A 21,700-nucleotide genomic window follows, 5' to 3' on the forward strand; every position below is an offset into this window, starting at 1 on the left:
CCAAGATTCATGCATGGTCCTACAACTCCCAAAGTCCAATCGGCCACGCCTTCATTATTATGGACCACGTCCGAGGCACATCATTGAACGCAATGCTCTTCCGCAGAATCGAAAGATGGGACTATACCACTGGGGCACGGCGAAGCAAGGATCTAAAACGTGTTCACGATCAGCTGGCAGATCATTACATTCAACTTCGCAGCCTTGAGTTCCCTGAAATCGGGGCTCTTGGGATGCCCACACCAGAGTCACCAGACATCGCTATCCGCCACAGACCAATGCCGATGGAGTTGGTTCTCCAAGAAACGGAGAATCTCAACCCCTCCGTCTTTTTTCCAGAGAAGAAGACATTTACGAAACCCGAAGAGTATATTCAAGCTCTAGTGAAATTAAGCCGCAATCGATTAATCCGGACCCAAGATCCCGACCTCGGCTCAGAGGACTCTGGCCAGCGCTGCCCTCAAATCAAACAAATCAAATCCGGGGTCATATTTGGGATATTTGATAGCCCTCGACGCTGGATTTGTTATTTGAAATATTTAATCAAATATTTCAAATATTTCAAATCTCAGCATCCGTGCTCTCCATACCGCTATTTCCAATCTCCCACTGGAGCTCATCTCTCCCACCTGCTGTCGGGCCCAGCTTCACCGCGCCATGCCTGACCCAGTTCTTGAGGCATTGCAACTTCTCCAGTGTTTCCGTCGTCATTGAAAGCCTCTGCGACGTCAACGTCAACTTGGCGAGGCTGAACGACCTCTCGCAATCAGTCGCCATCGCCGGTATGGCAAGTATATCAACAGCCAACTGGCTGACCATTGGGAACTGCCCCTGGCGAGCCATCCACCACTCAATTGGATCCTCGATTTCTTGTGGTTCTAACCGCAGATACCGCTCAAGCTCGCTGCCCATCACCGTAGTCTTCGCTGTCCTGTTTTTAACCCACTGCTTGAACACACTATCTTCAGGTGTTTTCCGTAGCACGCTTGGGGATGCCACAGTCTCCGCAATCGCCTTTCGCTGCTCATCCACCGGCCGGTTGCAGCGGTACCAGCGGTCGAAGTAGTCAGAGAGTCCAATTTTGGCGTCCCTCACCCACACAAGTTCAGGATATGTCCGTAGCAGCGCATACGTCTGGCCCGGATGTCCGCCGGTCCCATCTCTACGTTGAGGCTTCCGTAGAAGTTTTGGACACAGTTATCGTTCGAGGATACGTTGTCCGAGATCACTGTCCCAACTCGACCCTCTATCTCGAATTCCCGTACAACTCGTGAAAGCGTTACGGCGAGGTTTTCACCGCTATGGCACCCGAGCTGGCGTCGGAGTGCCAATAGGCGCGACTAGTGCTTGCCTTGGCGGTCAAGAAAGTGAGCAATAACCGCCATGATAGCGTGCCGATTGGGCGAGGTCCACAGGTCAAACCCGAGATGGATTTTGGTGAGGGCATCTAAGAGCTCCTGCTTGACCCTATCCTTCTTGGACTTGTACATGACATCCAGTAGACGGCTCATCGATTGCCGGCTCCACGGTACCTGGCCAGACAGATGAGGGTCGAGCTGCCAGGCCAGCTGTTCGAAAAATGGATCGGTAAAGAAAGAAAAGGGAACATCGGTGTTGATCAGAAGCCCCAGGCTCAGTTCCCGGATCATCTTGACCTTGGCCCGCGGCACGGCGCTGTACTGCAAGCGCGGTCGCTTGGGACGGTCAGAATCGTCGGTTGATGGGTCTGTGTCGGCGCTTTGACTGCTCTCGAAGATCCTGTGGGACCTGCATATGGTCAATGTTGCCCAAGCTCGCAATATCTCATTCTCATACTTGCGGAGGTGGTCAGCTGCTGAACGGGTAGCAGCAGCGGCGAAGAACTCGGGCTGGCCCTTCGCGTCGCACAAACGACAGGCCCAGTAAGGGTTGAACGGGCTGTCGTTAGCGTCAACTTCAACAAGAAAAAATCCATGGCGCTTGATCTAGCTCTTCCGTCCCTTCGAGCCCTTTCGAGACAAGGACTCTTCCAAAACATATCGTTTGTTCCTCCATACAGCTTGCGGGAGATCTACAACGGTAGGATGATCTGGCAATGCCGTCTGCGTCGTCGATCCAAACTAACTCGCCAAGTTCCTCGGCGGTCGGAGAAGAGCAAAGGCAGAGGGTGGAGAAGGAAGCACGATGCCGTGGGGTTCCGTTGGGTTGGGCGTCTATCAGAGCTGGCTGGCACGCGTCGAGAGAAACAAACTGCCAAAGACGCGGTCTGATGATGTGGGGGCGAAGAGCAGGGAAATTAAGAAGTTACTTTGTCCCTAGCGCATTTAGAGTGATGTCTGAAGGTAGCTCGCTAATAGCGACTGTGGGCAATGGCTCTGATTGGCCAGGCCACTGACCGGATTCTGTCACTTACTAGGTTCCGGGTAAGCTCACTTAGCAGCCTAGCCGGTTAGACCTCAACCTCATATCACGTATCAAATATATCAAATGGCATTTCAAATTCGGGATTTTGTATTTGTTTGATTTGAAATAAGATTTTGGCATATTTGATTGATTTATTTGGCAGTTTGTTTGATTGCATTTGATTTATGGGCAGCGCTGACTCTGGCTACGAAGTTGTGTTTGCCCACGAGGAGTTTTACGCGCATGTGCTCACCAAATTTCTTATGAAAACAAGGCGCAATGGGCCGTTTGTTCTAATGCACGGGGATATGGCATTTCAAGGCAACAACCTCCTTTGGGACGACGAGTTGAATCTCGTCGCCGTCCTGGACTGGGAATTTTGCTATACAGTCCCGACCTCATGTTTCATTCCACCAGCATGGATCAACGGCTTCTCTCCCGATCCAATCCGAGCAATCGGTCGAATTGGGATATTCTACGATATTGAGGTAAAATCTCTCACTAGATCCATCGTCGAAAGATCGCAGCAGCAATGGCCAACATCGCCTCTAAAGGAGGAATGGCAACGACGTGCTGGTGAGTCTAGTGACCCTCACGTCTCGGTAGTTCTCGCGCTTCTTCACCCCGAGGTGATCGACAGCGCTTTTTGGGACTTTTTTATGCATAAATTCTACAGCCCGTACTTCTTACCCCCAAAGTCCACCAAAGAGATAGCTGATCAGAAACTCGCGACCTTCCGAAAGCGTGAGGACATAAAGAAGTTTGTCAGAAAGAGGGTCGCTGATGAGAAGAGCTACACTGAGAAGTATGAGACGTACGTGCGCGAAAATGGGGAGCTTCACAGTTGCTAGTGCGTGAGCTGTGAAGAACAAAGGGGGAATTTCGAGAACCTGCAGCAACTCCCGATGCTCTTGCACCCCTTAGATGTGCTGGTAGACTATGAGAGCACTGGGCCTGAAATCCCTCCTCGCTCAAACTTCAAACCCATTCCAGAACCAAAACTCCATCCGCCTTTACCTCCGCCCTCAGACGAGTCGGGCGAGTCAGGTGAAGAATAGACACAGCTTTGAGGGGCGGGAAGCAAAGGGTTGTCCGGATTACTTGACAAGTATATAACTACGCGGAAGATCGTCGTTAGCGTGCCGCCTAATTACCTTGTATGCAACATAATCGAGAAATAGTTGAGACTTTGGAGAATGGGTGCCAGGTGTATCAGACAGGCTGGTCATCAATTCAATTCCATTGATTTCGCCTTCGCGTGGTGTTGCGTTGACAGCCTACTCGGCATTTGACCAAATGGAATCGATGGGGTTGAATTGAAGAGGTTGAACCGCATGCCCGCGTCGAGACTGATTGATTCCCCTCAGAGAACAGACCGGCTTCATCCAGCTCCCAGTTCAACTTTCGTTCTCTTCCTCGTATAACGCTGCAAACTCCTTTATGATGCTGTTCCCTGCCGTAAGTTGCCTGAGACATCCCCCAAGATCCCGCACCCTTCCTTTGCATTGCATGCTGACACATCCCAGAAACTCCCTTTAACCGCTTTGGCCCTTTCGCCACTCGGAACTGCCGCGCCCACTGCTGAGGTGGTAAACAAGCTAGGGCCCTAGAACGCCCCGGGGGTTACCTGGAAGAAAGTGTGTGGGCGTTTACCATTCGCGATGCCCGACTTGGTGCGTGGGCAGTCTCCGACGTCTACAACAATGCATCAGCGGCTGCCTCAACAACAACCAGATTCTCTGTCAGAAGATGTGCTAGAGACTGCAGTAGATTTTTCTGGGGCTGTCCTGGGGGGAATTAGGCGGTTATTGGAAGAGCGCGAGGTTTCGATTGTTGCGTAGTGATTCTCACTTGGTCTGAAAAGCAAAGAAATGGGCTTAGTCAATTACCCCTTGAGCCTCCCATCTCGAGTTCGATAAGGACGTGTAAGTACTGAATCTGAACTGCGACGGTTAATTTTTAATGAATCACTCCATAGCCAACCCCATGATATTCTTATCACCGTGACGAGTGATGCGTTTTCTGATACCAATATCAAGGAAAGCCGCTCGTTCCTCGATGAACCTCTTCATCGCCTCATCGTCTTCGTCTGGTATGGTCAAGATGACGCCTCTTCCTCCCTCGTGTTGACACATGCGTCTGACATCTTCCTCCAACGACTCAGGGCACAGCATCACCGACTTCGCCACCATACCCATAAAAGTATACCCCTCCAATGGATAGCAGTTCGCCAGTGCCTTAGGCGGAACTGGCAGTTTTCCGAGGACGGATTCAAGAAACTCGGCCAGCCTCCCGTTGACACATGCTTCGTGGAGTTTCATCTCGTCCTCCCCTCCTGAGAAGTAGTCTGTGTATATCTGACGTAGGAGCGATCGTTCACGCGCGGTGCTGCACTTTACGAATCCATAGTCGACGTCGACGGCACGCATTGGGTGGGGGTCGGCCACTTTAGTGAACCGCTTGAGTTCCCAAACGCTCTGATAGCGCGTCGCAACGATTCCCATGTGGTGCTCAAAATTGCGCAGCTGAGCAATTTCATGACCCATGCCGTATTTTCTGAGGAGCTCAATCATGGTTGAATCGGCCATTGCCTTCCAGAATTCCTCAAATTGGCACTTTTGGACGAGGAGTGTGTAAAGATCCGCGAGTCGGAAAGCGCCTTGGCCACCCGGAGCTGTACAGAAGCCCAGTGATATCCAATTATCTTCGTCCGCATCAGGAACATATCCATTCAAAATTTGCCCGTAGAAGACATAGGCCTGGCGTTTTTCAAGAGGACTCAGATCAGAAAAGCAGACGTCCCTGTCTTCGGGGCTTAAGAAGTTCCGCACTGAGTCGATGATCTTCTTGCCGAAATCTGGACATACGGCGTTGGCTCTAAACCCTTGTTGTTTGCGAAGCCAGTCTATATCGTGCTGAGTATTTGCCCATGGTAGCTGCGAGCTGCGGAAAAGAATAAACTCCTTGAGTCGATCCTTATGCAAAGCTTCACGAAGCTCCTCGTCGACAACTCCACCTTGATTGACCAGTCGGCAGTATAGTTTGAACATTCTCTCTCGATCCTTCGCAGATGCAAAGTACCGAAACCCATAGGCGGTAGCGGTGTCTTCATCTTCAGGGAACCGATTCGTTTGACAAGCAAGCACCAGGTAATCAGCAGAGTCGATGGGCTGCCCCAATTTGCAGCAGAATTTGTGTGTAGGCCAGTGGGCTTTGCGGCAGTCGGCATCGCAATACAATGCTGAGTCGCACTTCGGGCAAGAAACCAGAAAACCAGAGTCTGTCTTGCAATTGGCGCACGTCTTTGGAGCGGCCTCTGGTGCGGAACGGTGATCGCTGGTGCGGGCCTCGTTGTATATGCCGGGCAGCGCCTCACCACCGGGACCACTCGTTGAACCCGAACCGCCGCTCTCAATATCTTCTCTGCCCCCATATTAAGCTCATCAGCAACTATTCCCATCCGAAACATGTGAATGCCGACTTTATCACGTACCCAGATGCTCTGTCTCGTCGGGCAAGGTGGCTAAGCCAGTCTGACTCCCTCTGTAGGCGTCTCGGATCCTTGACATGTTGCGTGAATGGGGTACTCTTAATGCTTGGTGGTAATAATGGTGACGCCATAACGGATTCTTTCTCGGGATCCATAGGTCGCAAATCGTCTCGTTCCGCCTCTCGCCTCAGTACATCTCTCAAGTGCTCAACAGCATCCTGCAGCCTCACAGCATCCCGCTGCTCAACGGGTACCGCAGAAGGCAGTGTCCACTGGGAGTAAATCTTGCCATGGTTAGCTCTCGTTTGGAACTGGCCCATTTGCTGAATGATATGGCCACAGAGAAAGCATGTCCTCTTGCTGACACCGAGATACGGGACCATCCGTACCCCCCTTGCCTCACTCTCCTCGTTCAACAGGTGAGTTATCACTCTCATCTCAGCATGCACCCATTTGACCTTTTTAACCTCGGCGTCGAATTTCTTCTCAAACCCCCGAGGCATCGGAAGTCTTTCTCTGGGAAATCGCATATGTGGCACGGCTCTTGATCGATAGGAACCTAGCAGTCGGATCTTAATCTTTTGAAAACTCCCAAGTTTCTTCGCTGCGTAACAGAAGGCCCTGGCACCTTGCATAGGCCTCCGAATAAATGCCAGATCATCGATAAGCCGCTTGAATACGGCAGGTGTGAATGTAGCCTTCAGGACAGAGTAGAAATCAGTGTTATAGGAAAGATGCTCGACGCAGTGGGCGAAATCTTGAGGCGATATCTTATTGGACAAAAAAACGCGACATGTATCTGTGAAGAATATCATGTCTGCCTTGCCTCCTTCGTGCTTGACAAGTTCTTGGACATGGTGTCGAAGCCTCGGCGCGTAGTATTCTGTCAACCTGCTTTGGAGACGAGGAAGCGGATCCTCGTCGAATGGATCTGTGGGAGTTGTTAGCGATAGCTTCGGGTGGCAGGGTGCGGTAATATGTCTTGGACCATCTGAAGAAAGTCTTTCCATGATTGTAGCCAAGTCTTCCATGAGATTCTTGTCGTCGGCTGTCCATTTCGCCCCGTTTCGCGCGGCCACAATCGTGACCTCGTCTTGCTCTTCGGTCATAGCTGTACACGTGATAAAGGACGGTTTCTTCATACAGCACAGTAACTCTGCTAGTCGGTCGAGGAAGTCTTGCTTGATCGACTTTGTGCCATCTTTCGTAAGCAGGGCACGATCATCCGTCAAACAACCAACATCATGCTCGTTTATGAGTTCGTCAGATGAAACGTCGTCGTCTTCCTCGCTGGTCGCCTTGAGGGGTTCTCGCTGCTGTTGCTTGACTTGGCACCACGCTGCTAAAGCAGTGATCTCGGACTCCGTGTCAGGTTGGAAACACCATGTTGAGGTAGCAGCTGATTCGTTTGCTAGAGTTGGTGCAGGAATGATCGAAACGTGAGCCATTGTAAAGAATGTGTTATGCCTTCAGGTTCTTAGAGCTAAAATAAAAAGGCTATCGGGGCTTGAAAGATCTCTATGGGAATTCAATTCTCCTGTAAATTCCATCACGAAGGGGATAAGCATTCGTGATTGAAGGTGCGGGGAACCTTGTTCTATTAATAACATCAGGCATACCAACTCTATCATAGGCACCTTACCTTCTACACGCTTCCATGCATGACAATGAAGGCTATCTATTGGCGGGCTGTGCCGCATGGATGTCTTAGGCAAAGTCTTGTATCTGTCGCGGAGGTCGCGACCCTAATAATTACCCTAGATATTATGGCGAGTTTGAGCTCTACCATCGGTAGCAGGACGCCGCTTCGTTGTGTAATTGGAACAGGATCCTGGAGTTTTTCAGGATTTGACATGAGAGGTAAAATGTATTAATCGCATCGTTAACTCGTTCAATAGTTATGCCTTTCCGACTTCCTTTCTTTCAAATAGGAGCTTCGTGGATGATGTCTAGGATGTTCCTCTTGAACCATTCCCAGTACACAGTCGCGGTCCAGTGCCGGAGGTATTGAACAACGGTGGCGACTGTGTAAACGCCGGCTAAAGAAGTGGTATCGCCAAAAATAAATTTGGCCCAGAGGATCTGCTAGCTGTCAGTACTTGGAAAGAAATACCGCTGCGTCGGTCGTCGACACGGCTGACGGAAGAGGGGAGGAATGCTCACTGTTTTGCTGCCTTCTCGTGTCGTCGCCGCAAAGCTCCACTGATGGCCTTGAGTGATTATGGCCGGCAATATGCCAAGCTCATCCAGAGCAGTCTCAGCATGTGCCTCACCTCCAGCTCTTACCAGCATGTATTTGAGGTAATTCCACTGCGCAGCTTGCCATGTGCCTATCTGCAGAGTCGCATTATCCTCATCATCGCCTGATCTTTTAGTTTCCAGGCTGATGGATATTGGCTCAGCTTTGAGTCCGAGATAGGATGTGTGATTCATGCACAGCATTGGAAGAGAACGCCTCAGCTCATTGGCCTGGTCGGCGTAGTCCTCCCCATTCTCGATATCTGCTCCGGGGTTGATGTAGATGCAGAAGTCGACGAGCTTAGATCCTGCCGCAGTTGGCAGATACTCCTTAGTGATGGTGGCAGAATGACTAGTAGTATTAGCGTTACCAGTAGTAGTGTAGAGGGATGGTTTAACGGCATACCACGAGATGACATCGACTAGATGTGGACGCTGCCCAACCCGAAAGACCTTCTCCAAGAGACGATGATGGACCTCGAAGTTCCATACAATTTCCGAGTGACTTTTCTCAAAACACTGTCTTGCGTAGTCCACAATCTCGCCCACATCATTTGGTGACAGGGTGCTGCCATAATCGTCCGGTTCTTTTGAATACGCGTCATCTTCGTCTAGCCCGTGTTCCGACAGATCATCGCCGAATACTTCACGCATGCTTGAGCCCAGAATGCCCTTCCACTTTGACCACTTGAGGACCTTCGAGAGCATCTGTTTGAGCACAACGGGATGCCGTTTATCGCCAATTCCGAGCTGTCGAGTAACGATTCCGTCGGTATTCAGGGATAAACTGTCTAGTCTCCTACTGGGAGAGGAAGATGTCGAGATTGAAACACGACTTGGGGAGGCCTTCTTGCGAGACCTTGCCCGCCGTGACCTGTTGCCGGCACCAGAGTCTGATGCTCGCGGCGTGTAACCACCCTCCTCCTCCTGGTCCGAGTCATGGTCATCCTCTTCTCGACCCCGTTTTGGAGACAATCGAAGTTGCGGGTCGGTCGTATTGGTGATAGGTGCTACCCTGGGGCGCTTTGGTGTCCCGGGATTGTCCATCTGGGAGAGAGGGGAGTATTGAATGTGGTCCTCTGAGGGAGGTGATGGGAGTCTTCGTTTTCGGTCTTGGTGTTTGATGGCGTGCTTCAATGACGGGGCTGCAGATGACTCGGATGCCGGTTGAGCGTCGTCATGAATTCCGTTCAGCCAGGCCAGAATCGATCTGGAGCTCAGCATTCTGTTGAATGGGCCAGCGTCAATCGCACGAACGAATGTTGCAGCGATGTCCAGGTACGATATGTGTCTCTGCTGCTGTTGATGAATCGTCGTTGGGCGCTGTCACATGTTTGTTGTTGTGACGTCGCGTCGACCTGACAACGGTGGGGCAGCAACGAGATCCATGATTGGCTCACGTTTCATCCCTCCAGATGCTGAAAATTTTGGAACTTCACCAACATCAACCCCAAGTGGCGCATCCCACTTGGGCTTCGATGAATCATGCTTCTGGTCATTTGGCCTCTGAAGCCATTGTCCATGCGAGTGTCAATGCTCCTGCCTTTCTTGTGTGTTGAAGTCTGATTTATCTCCGCATCGGGCATTAACCGGGACTTAGCTGACGATTATCTTATCTTTTGAGCTGCCCAATGAGACCGCTGCGATAAGATCCTCAGACTTTCCCTTATGGTTTTAAGGTAACCGCTGGCCTACCGAACTTCACTGAACTAGGGCAGCTAGGCGGAGTGTGCCGCAGATGAAGGCATTCACAGATTCAAGGTAAAAGCCTACTTAAGTATTTATAGTGGAAGTGCGCCGCATTTCCACTTCTGCTCCAATTACAGCCCTTAGATCTCTACCCTCATTTCACTTCCAGAAATGCGCCGCACTTCCAGTCAAGGCATGTTTAGCAAACGCGAAATGGGGCGCATTTCTTACACGAAGAAGGCCTGTGCCAACCCTAGGTACTATTCTCCGGCGATTTGACTAAAATCGCCCTAACAATATCCCTCACGTCGTTTGGCAACCGACGAACTGATTTGGGTGGGAAATGGAAGGGCGCTAGCATCACATGGGGCAGCCGACGAACTACAATGGGGGTAACCGACGAACTCCAGTTCACCCATTTCCAGTGGCCCTATGGGGCCAGAAACTTAAAAGTATATGAAAAGCAGGCCTGAGATGCCCATAATGAAGCTTTTTATCTACTAAAATATAGTCTTTACTATTATTTCTGCTGATTTGTTATAGTCTCTGGTTTGTGCTATTCTTTGGCTGATAGGGGAGGCCTACATCAGCTGTCCAATGAGAGACTACAGTAACTGCTGCAAAAACGCCACGGCGGTCGCACTTGGAGGAGCCTTCATCAACAGAGCAAAAGCAACTTCATCCAAGAGAAGAGTAAAAGGGGCCTAGAGTCAAGCCAGAGGACTAAGAGTTTTCTCTAACTTCTCATTATAGATATCACCATTTGAACAAGTCATTGTATTATTAATTCAGCCGAAGGCTGACTCTTTAATTCAGCCGAAGGCTGACTCTACATTAATTCATAAGTTTTCCCGAATAATGAGGGTTTGGTGCAGACAGGGATAAATAAGTTTCTCGGAATCTGATTGGTCCAGATTTTGTATGGCCAGCCGCGAAAGAACGCGCAACTGGCTGATGGCACCAAAAGAGTGGGGCCAATCGGTGCTGGCCCCCAAAAGGCTCACGCGGATTGCCGGCAGCTTACGTCCATTTGGAATTGTTTGTTTACTCAGTACTGTGCCAGTACCACGCGTTCAATTCATCTCCCCAATTCGACAGGTCTCGACATGGCCTCGTTGATTGAGTAATGGATTTCGGTCTCAACCCCGAAGAGCTCTCTACTGATTTACTCTTCGTTGTTTGTGCTCGTTGTGGGGAGGAGAGACCGGAGAGTGCCTTCAGAGCAAAGAGGCAGTCTGCTAGGCAAACTAAGCAATGCATAGACTGCCGTAACCAGCGCGTTTCTCATGTAAGTTCTGCCTTCCTCGTCTATAAGTCTCTTAACCCTCATCAAATGAAGCATTCTAGATCCAAAGTCGTGCTCCAGACGCTGCGGAACATTGCACTTCGTCCATCCTCACCTGGCAGACCTGCCACGAAGAGAACCGAAGGAGATGCTGGCCTATCGCCCCCCAACGAGAGATCCGGAACCCAGCCTACATCGCCAGAGAAGCTACGGCAACTTCATACAGCTAGGAGTTTATTCGGAGAGTCAATTAGCCAGCCGCATGTAGTGCTAGGGACGCCAATTCCACCAACCCAACAAAGCTCGCGGCTCTTCCGGGCTCTAGCTCCGTCACCGCCTGTGCAGCCAACGACCCATCCACTCGTCTCACATTCTGATCCATCTACTCTTCGAAGCAGCACACCTGGTGTGGATTACTCTTACTTGGCCACCAGGTTCCACAAGGGGGGAAGGACTCGCAAGATGATTCCTTGAAGGCTGGGGCGAGGGCCAAGCTGGCTGTTATCCAGCGCGACCATCGTTCACGACGCCGTGCAGGGGAGACTGTGTCACTGACTCCCACAATATCTCAACTTGGCTTCTTGGAAGATTTTGAGGGTCCTGGAGAAGGTATCCTTGTTCTGTGGCCCCAGTAGTTTGTTCAGGCTAACCACGGAACGTAGATGGGAGTCAAGATCAACTACGACCGAGTGGGTTTCTAGATGGGGATGGGATAATCAAGGAAGGGGATGACAGGGGACAGTTCTCTGAATCTGATATTGACGCCGATGACTATTTCAACTTGCTGCTTTCACCTGCTCGACCACGGAGGTACCTCAAACAATTAGGGGTAGAGTCTGATTCCGATCTAGGGGACGAAGACGAGAACGACGATAATGATTGCGTGGATGGAAGCCCTCTTCGCCATCGCTTGCGGCAGCCTTCCGCACAGCCAAGGCGTGGTCGCCGTGGTCCTGCCCCTGGTACAGGAGGGCGACCAAGAAAATCTCGAACACAAACTCGATCATCGATGCCGCCACGACGTATTCGGAGTCCAGTGATAATTCCACCTGAAGAATCGGCGGTCTTTCATGCGCAAGATCCGGTGTGGAATGGCGACCTTGAGGCTTGCGCCTTGACTGGTCGCGATAAGGCAATCCTCCGCGAGTTCTGGACAAAGCTGGATAATGACCAAATGCAGTTTTGCAGTCGATGCCAGGAGTGTTGGTTCCAGATGAAGATCGATTGCGATGGCATTTGTGCGCGTTGTTATCGAAAAGATGAGAAACGCCGCCCCGACGAGCCGTATTTCTTCTCTGCGGATAATCAGCTCGACTTTGGCCCTGTACCGGCCCGGTTGCCCCAGCTTACGCCTACCGAAGAGTCTTTGATTGCTCGTGTTCACGTCCACGTGAACATTATGCTTGTGCGAGGGCAGCAGTACAAGTATCGGGGGCACGTAGTTCACTTTCTCCGTGAGGTTGGCTTAGTGTACAACCAGCTCCCGCTTCTGCCGCAGGAGTTGAACATTGTATTACTACGTCCTGCCAATACGTCGTCCCACGCAAATCTTAGTCGGCAATTCACCCGCCAGTTCCGTGTCCGCCGCCAGCCGGTTTTCATATGGCTAGACTACCTCCGGCGCCATCATCCTGGGTATCGATGCGTCGTCATCGACGAAGAGAGGCTAAATCAATTGCCCCAAGATGGCAATGTCCTGGATGCCATCCCCCAGAGTCAGGTGGAGGCTGCGGATGTTGGACCCGAGGAAGATCAGGAGGCAGAGCCTGACCTGGAGGACGAGGCTGCAGTGCCAGACCTGTTGGCAAAGGACACGGAGCTCGATGCTCTGCGGTCTATTCTCGCCGGAGAGTCGGAAGCTGATTCAGAGCTTTCCACAAGCTTCCAGGCGCAGGCGCAACACGAGCTGCAGCTCCCGAATATACGACACACACCCATTAATGAGTTCAATCGCTCTCATGCCCTGCTCTCCTTGGCGTTTCCCTGCCTCTTTCCTGACGGTAGAGCCGACTTTGTTGAACCTCGATTGCGCTCCATTGATTACAAGGATTACGTCGAGCACGCGATGCGCTGGCACGACGGGCGTTTTGCACGCCACCCGACCTTCCGCTTCGTCGCCTTCAACACGCTAATGCGGTCACAAGCACGTTCGCGGTCCAGATTCTTCGTGAAGCAACATGATGGGAGACAGCAGCCGCTGACGCGAGAGCAACTTATTCAGGCGCTGGAACACAGCGAGGACCCCGAGGCGCAGGCGCTGATCAACTCGATCGCAAGGCATGCGGTGTCTATTCGCGGTACGCGTCCATTCTGGAACAAAAAGAGGCAGGACCTCGAGGCCTATGCCTATAACCTTGGTTGTCCTGGTGCATTCATCACGTTTAGCCCGGCAGATTTACACTGGCGGAGTCTCTACCAGCACATGCCCCAGTATGACGACTGGTTAGCCGCCACCGAGCCGGAGAGGATGGCTCTATCGCGCCGCCTATTGCGGCAGAACCCTCACATTGCTGCTTTCCACTTCTACCGCCGATACACCCTCTTTCGGGATATCGTGCTAAGTAAGAAGTTCAGCATCACAGATTACTGGGATCGGTACGAATGGCAAGGCCGTGGTAGCCCACACAACCACGGCCTGTACTGGATGGATAATTGTCCAGGGGCCGACATGGAGGACGAAGCGGCTCGTGATGTATTTGCACGCACATGGGGATTCCACGTCACTGCCATTAACCCTGAGCCGAGTAGGACTATGCCTCAGGGTGAGGGTAATCCCCTGAGCGTGGATCCCCTGAGCATAGAGATGACATTCCTGCGGCTCTCACAAATCGTCAACCGTTGCCAGCGCCACAAGTGCAATACCACGTACTGCTTGCGCGTGAGGAAGAGAACCGGTGATCTGGCGAGGGACATGGAAGGTGCCGCTGCGGATATCGAGGCGGCAAACGTTGCCAATCCAGAGAGGGAGTGTCGTTTTGACTTCCCTCGTGCCTTGCGGGAGCTGGCCGCAGTGATCAGGAAGGAAGGCAGGTCGTACTATGTCTTTGAGGCGGCCCGGAATGACAGCCTCATGAATAACTTCAATCCTGCGATTATCCTAGGCTGGCTAGCCAATATCGACATATCTCCTTGCACCAGCTTACAGGCGGTTATTACGTACGCTGCGAAGTATTGCAGTAAATCTGAGAAGAAGACCGAGTCTTTCGCCAGGCTTACAGACCAGGTCTTGCCTCACACATCGCACGTTCAGCCCCTGTTGTCCTTCTCCTCTCGCCTGATGAACAAGTTGATTGCCGAGAGAGATTACTCGGCGCAGGAGATTTCCCATCTGCTGCTTAACATTCCGCTGCAAGAAGGCACCCGTATGGTTGTCACCGTGGACTGCCGTCCGTTAGAGCGACAGGCACGTTCGTATCGTGTGGACGGAGATGTCAACGAGGCCATCGGCAGCTACAGGAAATATCTAGAGAGAAAGGACCAGCATGAGGATATAACCTATCTCGAATACCTGCAATCGTACAATCTCAACACGTGGAGGAGACTCGCTGCTCAAGCGAAGAAGAGAGTCCTGTCTTACTTCCCTCGATACAAGTCTATGGAGGCCTCTTCCCAGTTTAACGACTTCTGCCGTGTTAAATTGATGATGGTTCATCCACATCGCTCTCCAGAAGAGTTGCTCGTTGTGGGCGGGCAGCGGTTCGATTCCTTCACGGCTGCGTACATGCACTGCAGACAGCACCATGATACCCATGCGGACGATCATTATGGGGAACCAGATACAGATGAATTGACAGCAGAGGAGGATGAATTTGAGCTTGAGATCCATGAGGAGCCCATCGCGGAGGAGGACTGGCATGAACTCGCCCGCATGCTACCTGACCGCCCACTGGAGGAAGAGGACATCGACATCCTCGGCCGCCGAGACATTGACATCAATTACGATTGGACCCCTCATGTTGGGCGGTATGCCGATGATGGCATTCTCAACAGCGACTACTGGAAGCAACGCAAAGCGGAAAACACCCTTGACCTTGATGTGGATGATCAGCCCTTGGAGGCTCGCGATTCCCTAAATCCAGAGCAGCGCATAGTATACGATACGGTGATGGGCCACTTCCTGACCCAGGATCCCTCTCAGTTGCTACTCCATGTGGATGGCGGAGGCGGCACTGGCAAGTCATACCTCATTAACCTGCTCTCCGCGCACCTCCAATCCGCGACAGGGGGGAGGGGGACACCTGTTTGGCGTGCTGCGCCAACGGGCGTCGCAGGAAACCAGATATCGGGCACTACCTTGCACTCCCTGTTACACCTCCCAATCAATAAGGACTTCAAGCCTCTATCTCCCGTTGATAAGACCCAGCTCCAGAAGAAGCTGAAGGATATCAAGTACCTCATCATCGATGAGAAGAGCATGCTAGGACTGCGTCAGCTATCGTGGATCGATGACCGTCTCCGCGAGGCGTTCCCGAATAGGAATGAGGAGTTCTTTGGCGGTCTGAACATCCTCTTGGTTGGTGACTTCTTCCAGCTTCCCCCTGTGCTACAGAAGCCGCTTTATTACGACAAAGAGGTGCAGGGAGTAGAGATCAAGGGCAGGAACGCATACAGGCGCTTCGATAAATCAGTATTCTTGAAGGTTGTTCAGAGGCAGCGCGGCGACGACCAGGAGGCGTTTCGCACAGCTCTCGGGGAACTGCGGCTGCTCCAACTATCTATGGAGTCCTGGAAGCTCCTGTCCACCCGCGTGCAGGCAAAGCTAGACGATCGAGAGGTCGCGAGGTTTTCCAGCGCCCTGCGAGTATACGCTACCAAAGATAGGGTGAACGAGTAAAATACTTCGAACACCCGTTAAGTTGCCAAGGCAAGGGGCTTAACGGCTGAATATTCAGCCCGAAGGGTAAATACCGTCTACCTGCTATTAAACTCTTCTGGGAGGCCCCCTTTCGACTGTGGCGATAACCAGCTATCAGAACCACTTCAAACCTGTAGTAAGGGAGTTGACTGATAGACATAGGGGTCCCTCTACCACTTCCTTCCAGGCCCAATCAACTATATACCGTATATCGAGTTCCCCCTTCCCTGTAGCTTATAGGAAAACGTCATTTAGTCAATGTACCGTGGTGGATATGGCGGATCGATCAGCTGCTGAGCCTGACGGCGTTGTTGGTCAGCAAGGCGCATCTTCATCCCTACGTTGTAGTGAGCCATAATCGCAGTACGTAGGAAACGCAGGCGTATAAACCTTCCGTGGGCGTGTGGTTATAGAGGTTCTGACGGTCGAATGGCGCCTCGAGGAGTAGGCCTTGCAACGAGGTAACTCGTGACACTGCAACATAACTGATACCGGCCTGGAAGTCGCGTGTAGCGAGGTCAGTAACTATCTGATCCTTCGTTAGGCTCTGGCATTTGTGAACAGTGATGGCAAATGCCACGATCAGGGGAAACTGGGTGCGAGAGCAGGTCTCGTTGCCCACTAGGAAATCACGCGTGACGGGAAGGATGGGTACGATTTTCCTGCCCTCGTCAGTTGTCAGATACGGCGGTCCGTCGTAGTTATCGAAGTCCACCATGATAACGTCCGGGGGATCTTGCCACGGGTTGGCGCCTTCATTCCAAGCGACATCATATATCGTACCCTGGGCGCCATTAACCAGGCCAGCTGGTTGCCACAAATTAGTTGTGAGCATTACCCTGGCGCCTCTAGCAACAGCAAACTTGTTGGATAGATTGCCAGCGTTGTCGCTTGCCGCCTGCCCCGCGCCTTTGCCCTGGTTCTTTGCCTCCACCTGTATTGCCGGGGCGTTAAGGTGCACCATATGCTCGTAATTGTATTCGTTAACGCGGGCCTTTGTAGAATACACCCGCATAGCGGCCTTGAATCTGTCAACCTCGCTCTGTGTTAGCTTGGCCTGCACCCGACTGCTAAGGAGGTCCCAGGAGGGTATAGATAACTTGACTTCACGCAGTTCTTGCAAGGCCTGACGGAACCGGGCCTGGTCATCACCAGCCTGGCGCTGTACCGTGGTCAGGAAGACGGTGCGGTCAAACAGCCGGTAGGCCACCTGTCCTCTCCTTTCCAACGAAGACAGGCCAGTGCTGGCGGTTGAATACAGCGGCTTTTGTCGGACGGGTGGTAGCTGGAAGAAATCGCCCACAAGCAAGACGCTCACACCACCAAAGAACTCGAGGCTACGCTGTGGAAAGGCCTGTCGCAGGCGAGAATCAATTCGCCCGAGCTGCTCAAGTCCTAGCATGCTCTTTTCATCGATGACGAGGTACCTGACGTGCCGTAGGCGGGACTGAAGGGCAGCAGCGTCAGCTGGGCGAAGGTCGGTAAAGGCACCGCCTACTGGGAGACGGAGCAGCGAATGTATGGTGCTGCCCTGTATCTGGTTACTCGCAACGCCTGTTGGCGCTACGCGGCAAATAGGGCTAGGATTGGGCAGGGCAGCCGCCTGAAGGTGGGAGGAAAGCACCTTGATAAGGAAGGACTTGCCCGTGCCACCGCCGCCGTCAACGTGGAGAAGGATTTGAGTAGGATTTTGCGCCTGGAAGTGACCCATGAAGGTATCGTACACTAACCGCTGTTGCGGGTTGAGCTGGTCACGCCAGTTAGGGCCAAGGACCTCCACATCGTTGGCTATAGGGTTGCTAGCGATGAGGTCTTTCCAGTAGCTGTCTCGAAACTCTGGATAAGTGCCCACATGCCGTGTCCAGTCGTAATTGACATCGATATCGCGGCGGCCAAGTAGGTCAAGACCTTCCTGGGTAAGGGGGTTGTCAGGTAAAAGGGCGGCGAGACGGATCCAGTCTTCGTCATCAAATTCCTCCTCCACTGGCAGAGCCTCGTACTGATCCTCTTGAGGTTGTAATCGAACCTCTTTTGGCCGGCCGTAATGGTCATCACCATGACTGTGGTGCTGCCAACAATAGGAGAAGGCCTGAGCGTGAGAATTAAAACGATGGCCGTCAAACATGAGGAGCTCATCATGCCGACGATGTGGGTGGTTCAATGTCAGCTTTACGCGGCAGTAATCTGGCCACTGTTGGCCTTCTGGATCAGCCTGATAGCGAGGAAAGTAGACCAATACACGCGGCCTGCCGTTGACGTTGCCTGGCTGCCATTGCTTCCACTTGGAAGGGTCCCTAGAGTGGAAATTCCAGTATTTGAGAAAGGAAACATAGGTCAGGTCCTCTAGGGATTCGGGGCGTTGACAGTACTTTTCGTAGACGTTCGGCGCCTCGTCAACCTCATCGGCGTCAATCCGTAAAGAGCGGGAATGCATGTCAGGATTACGGCAATCAATGTGTAAGCAGGTTCGTGAGCCCTCTTGTAACGGCAGACCGAGGAGCAAGTGGCTAACCTCCTGCTTCGAGTAGTCTCGCTCAGCAACTAGCTGATTTAGGAGCTTTGACGTGAAGGAAATCAGCGGGTTGTGGTCCTTGACCCGGGGCATCAGGGCCTTCCCAATCTGGGCAAAAGACTCACTCTTCTTCTCCGACTTGGAGCAGTATTTAGCTGCGTAATCGATCACCTGCTGCAGGCTCGTGCAGGGTGAGACATCTGTATTGGCTAGCCACGCAACGGCAAGTAAGCGGTTGTAGTGGTTCATCTGGTTATCGTTCCGCTCGCCCCTAAAGCTCCAGTGCTTAGAATGAGGAACCTTTTCAAGGGAGGCTAGCAGGCGCTGCGCGTGAGGAAATCCAAAGCGGCACTCCACCTGCTTGGTATGCTTGCTGAGCTGCATACAGTAGTTGTTGCAGCGATGGCGCTGCACGCGGTTTACCACCATCGACAGGAACTGGACGGTAAGGGGATGTTCCAATAGATTACTGATCAAGGGATTCCCTTCCCCAGGTGCCTGCACCCTCTGAGGCTCTGGGTTGACAGCGGATACGTGATATCCCCAGATTCGGGCAAATCGCTCCCGGGACTGGCTGTCATCGGGATCCAAGTCCGGGTGGCCACTTAGCCAATATAGGCCGTGGTGGTGACTGGAACCCCTGCCCTGCCACTCGTAGCGACCCCAAAAGTCCGTTAGGTTGAACTTCTGCCTCAGGACAATAGTCCTAAAGAGCGTATATCGCTTATGGAAGTGATAAGCGGCAATGTGGGCGTTGTCTCGCAGCAGTTGCCGGGATAGAGCCATTCGCGCCGCCTCAGGAGCTGCTTTCCACTCTTGGAATCGAGGCATATGACGATATAGGGACTCCCAGTGGTAATCAGCCGCACTTGCTGTAACGAAAAGGCCAGGCCTGCCTAGATTGTAGGCACATGCCTCCAATTCCTTCCTTTGCTTATACCAATATGGACGGGTGCCCCTGATTACGGCCGCTTGGCGCGTGATCGACTGGATCAGGGCCTGAGCCTCTGGCTCGTCAGGCTTAGCCATCGCTTCCTCTATGTCAGCGCGCGTAAGGGGTTGACGGCGGCCTTCGTGTTGCTTGACTGAGTAGTTGCTTCGCTTTCTGACCTGCGCACGTAACAGCGTGTTGAGGGCGACGAAAGGCCACGTCTTATGGCGGGCAAAACGTCCGTCTTGCCATCTCATCGCATGGGCAAGGTAGTCCTGGTACGTGACGCTCCGTAGGCGAGGCTCCACGAAGTCGGCCTTGCCGTCGGGGTAGAGGGTGGGGAACGCGAGCGTCAACAGCGGCTGGGAACGGTTGAATTCGTTGATAGGAGTCCTGCGAATGGAAGGTAGTGGCATCTGGTGTTGAGCCTGCGCGTTAGGCGGTATATGCTCAAGATCGGCCATACGCTCAGGGTCAGGGGTACCATGAAGCAATCGGGACTGCAGGGCGTTTAATTCGGTGTCTGTAACCTGCAAATCGGGGATCGCCGATGCATCTGCATCTGCTGGGTCCTCTTCTACATCCTCCTCAACGGGACCTTGGGGGGCCTCGCCGTCAGGTATGTCAGCCACTTGGTTAGCAACGGAAGCAACTATGCTGCCGTCAAGAGGAAGCCGTTGCAAGCGATCCTGCCTCACAACGATATCGCGATAGCCCGGGTGGTGGCGCTGTAGGTAATGCAGCCAGGTCAACAGGCATGAGCGGCGTACCCGGAAATCGCGAGCAAACTGCTGCTGGAAGTGAGGGTCGCCCTCCATATTAGGAGGCCGCAGGAGCACGATATCTAGCTCTTCAGGTAGGACCGGGAGCTCTTCAAATAGCCTACCAACATTGCGAAGGAAGTGGACAACATGGCCGCGGTATTTATACTGAGAGCCACGTACCTGTAGGACCTTCACGTGTACGTGAACCCTAGCAATCAGCATCTCCTCAACCATCGTTAGGCTAGGTAGATTACCGGGGACTTCCCCGAAGTCAAGGTTATTCGCAGCGCTAAAGAAGTAGGGCTCGTCAGCGGTTCTCTCCCTATCTCGACTAATGCAGCGGCTGCAGACTCCTAAGCTGTTTTTCTTCATATCGAACCAATGCTCCCGGCAGCGAATGCAACTATGCATCTTGTCGTCATTCAGGGCAGTATAGAACTCCCGCACAAGCGCCCGATCCTCCTCACTAAGGGCAGGCAAATCAAGGTCCCCTGTAAAAGGTGGATCAACTATCTGATCAAACTGTCGTTCTTGAAGCTGTGGCCGTGGCCGTCGGTTCACGATGCCTTGACGTGTATAGCGGCCGCGGCGATGACCCTGTGGCAGTAATGAAGCAGTGGTAGGGAACGATTCCTGTGGCACAGGCGTGCCTAGCACAATAGGAGCCGTTGTGGCCGTGTCACTAGGAATCGGCGTGCCCAGAACTACTCTTGGCGGGCTTAAGGTGGGAGGGATAGGGAGGGCTCCTTCCGCTGCGCTTGGGGTAGATGGGCCCAGCAGAGGTCTAGGCAGTCCCTGGAGGACGGGCGCCAGACCACGGAATACAGCAGGCGTTGCAGGGGGTTGTGAGCTATTGATGGACACGAGCGCTTGCACGTTTCGCCGTGGAGGCGTCAATTGAGCCTGAGAATCGGTCCTCTTCGTCGTTCTGCGCGGCGATAGCCTCGAGGCGATGTTCCGCATGGCGGCAACGGCGGCTCGGGATTCGGCCACTCGCTCCTTTTGGCGTGCCCTACAGCTACTACACTGTCTCGTAAGCCTCGCAGGGTCCTTGACGCTTCGAAACTCGACCTCGGGCAGGTCTTGCTTGCAAGTATGGCAGTTCCGAACTGCCTGGGGTATATCATTCTCCATCCGGCTGCATATATTGTTATCCGCCTCTTACCCATGCAGACGACCGGGTAGGTACCGCTTGGGCAGCGAGGGTTTGCTTAGATGTACCGTAGCGTGACAGATCTCGATATGGGAGGTTGTCTGTAGGGTGTTTTGATTAGGTTCGAACGATCAGGGAAGGAGGGGACACTTCACCGCTCGACCGGAGGCAGGTGATACGTGAGCCGAGACGTCGTTAGCAACCTCGTAAGGTTTGGTGGATAATAGTTTTGACGGGAAAGGGAAAGCAGATGCCATGTCGGTGCTTCGGCCAGAATCGCGCTTGGAGGCCGGAGTTGATTGAAGGACAACCTTAAAGCTCCTGGAGAGCTTGCCAAAAGCGTTACCTAGTCAACGATCACGGGCTTTCCCATGTAGTGGCGTCGTTAGCGTTGACAACTG

At 52.7% G+C, this 21,700-nt stretch overlaps 6 protein-coding genes across 6 annotated transcripts; 2 read left to right on the forward strand and 4 right to left on the reverse strand.

The window, feature by feature from the left end:
• Nucleotides 1-561: 561 nt before the first annotated feature.
• On the reverse strand, nt 562-1,954 carry MRS44_003802 (uncharacterized protein; the record flags this gene model as incomplete). Its single annotated transcript, XM_065623365.1, has 4 exons — nt 562-1,162; nt 1,423-1,767; nt 1,816-1,831; nt 1,888-1,954. 4 exons carry the CDS (start codon nt 1,952-1,954, stop codon nt 562-564), a joined length of 1,029 nt encoding a protein of 342 aa, XP_065479437.1.
• A 613-nt stretch (nt 1,955-2,567) lies between these two features.
• Nucleotides 2,568-3,440, forward strand: MRS44_003803 (uncharacterized protein; the record flags this gene model as incomplete). Its single annotated transcript, XM_065623366.1, has 2 exons — nt 2,568-3,196; nt 3,257-3,440. The coding sequence occupies 2 exons, from the start codon at nt 2,568-2,570 to the stop codon at nt 3,438-3,440; spliced, it is 813 nt and encodes a 270-aa protein (XP_065479438.1).
• Nucleotides 3,441-4,349: 909 nt separating this feature from the next.
• Nucleotides 4,350-7,320, reverse strand: MRS44_003804 (uncharacterized protein; the record flags this gene model as incomplete). Its single annotated transcript, XM_065623367.1, has 2 exons — nt 4,350-5,805; nt 5,876-7,320. The coding sequence occupies 2 exons, from the start codon at nt 7,318-7,320 to the stop codon at nt 4,350-4,352; spliced, it is 2,901 nt and encodes a 966-aa protein (XP_065479439.1).
• A 475-nt stretch (nt 7,321-7,795) lies between these two features.
• MRS44_003805 (uncharacterized protein) lies at nt 7,796-9,334 on the reverse strand (the record flags this gene model as incomplete). Its single annotated transcript, XM_065623368.1, has 3 exons — nt 7,796-7,954; nt 8,036-8,462; nt 8,517-9,334. The coding sequence occupies 3 exons, from the start codon at nt 9,332-9,334 to the stop codon at nt 7,796-7,798; spliced, it is 1,404 nt and encodes a 467-aa protein (XP_065479440.1).
• A 1,798-nt stretch (nt 9,335-11,132) lies between these two features.
• MRS44_003806 (uncharacterized protein) lies at nt 11,133-15,918 on the forward strand (the record flags this gene model as incomplete). Its single annotated transcript, XM_065623369.1, has 3 exons — nt 11,133-11,348; nt 11,519-11,693; nt 11,747-15,918. 3 exons carry the CDS (start codon nt 11,133-11,135, stop codon nt 15,916-15,918), a joined length of 4,563 nt encoding a protein of 1,520 aa, XP_065479441.1.
• Nucleotides 15,919-16,276: 358 nt separating this feature from the next.
• MRS44_003807 (uncharacterized protein) lies at nt 16,277-21,109 on the reverse strand (the record flags this gene model as incomplete). Its single annotated transcript, XM_065623370.1, has 1 exon — nt 16,277-21,109. The coding sequence occupies one exon, from the start codon at nt 21,107-21,109 to the stop codon at nt 16,277-16,279; it is 4,833 nt and encodes a 1,610-aa protein (XP_065479442.1).
• Nucleotides 21,110-21,700: the final 591 nt, after the last annotated feature.

The sequence above is a fragment of the Fusarium solani genome (assembly GCF_023522795.1).
Source record: "Fusarium solani strain SB1 chromosome Unknown bctg00000001, whole genome shotgun sequence".
Lineage (NCBI taxonomy): Eukaryota > Fungi > Ascomycota > Sordariomycetes > Hypocreales > Nectriaceae > Fusarium > Fusarium solani.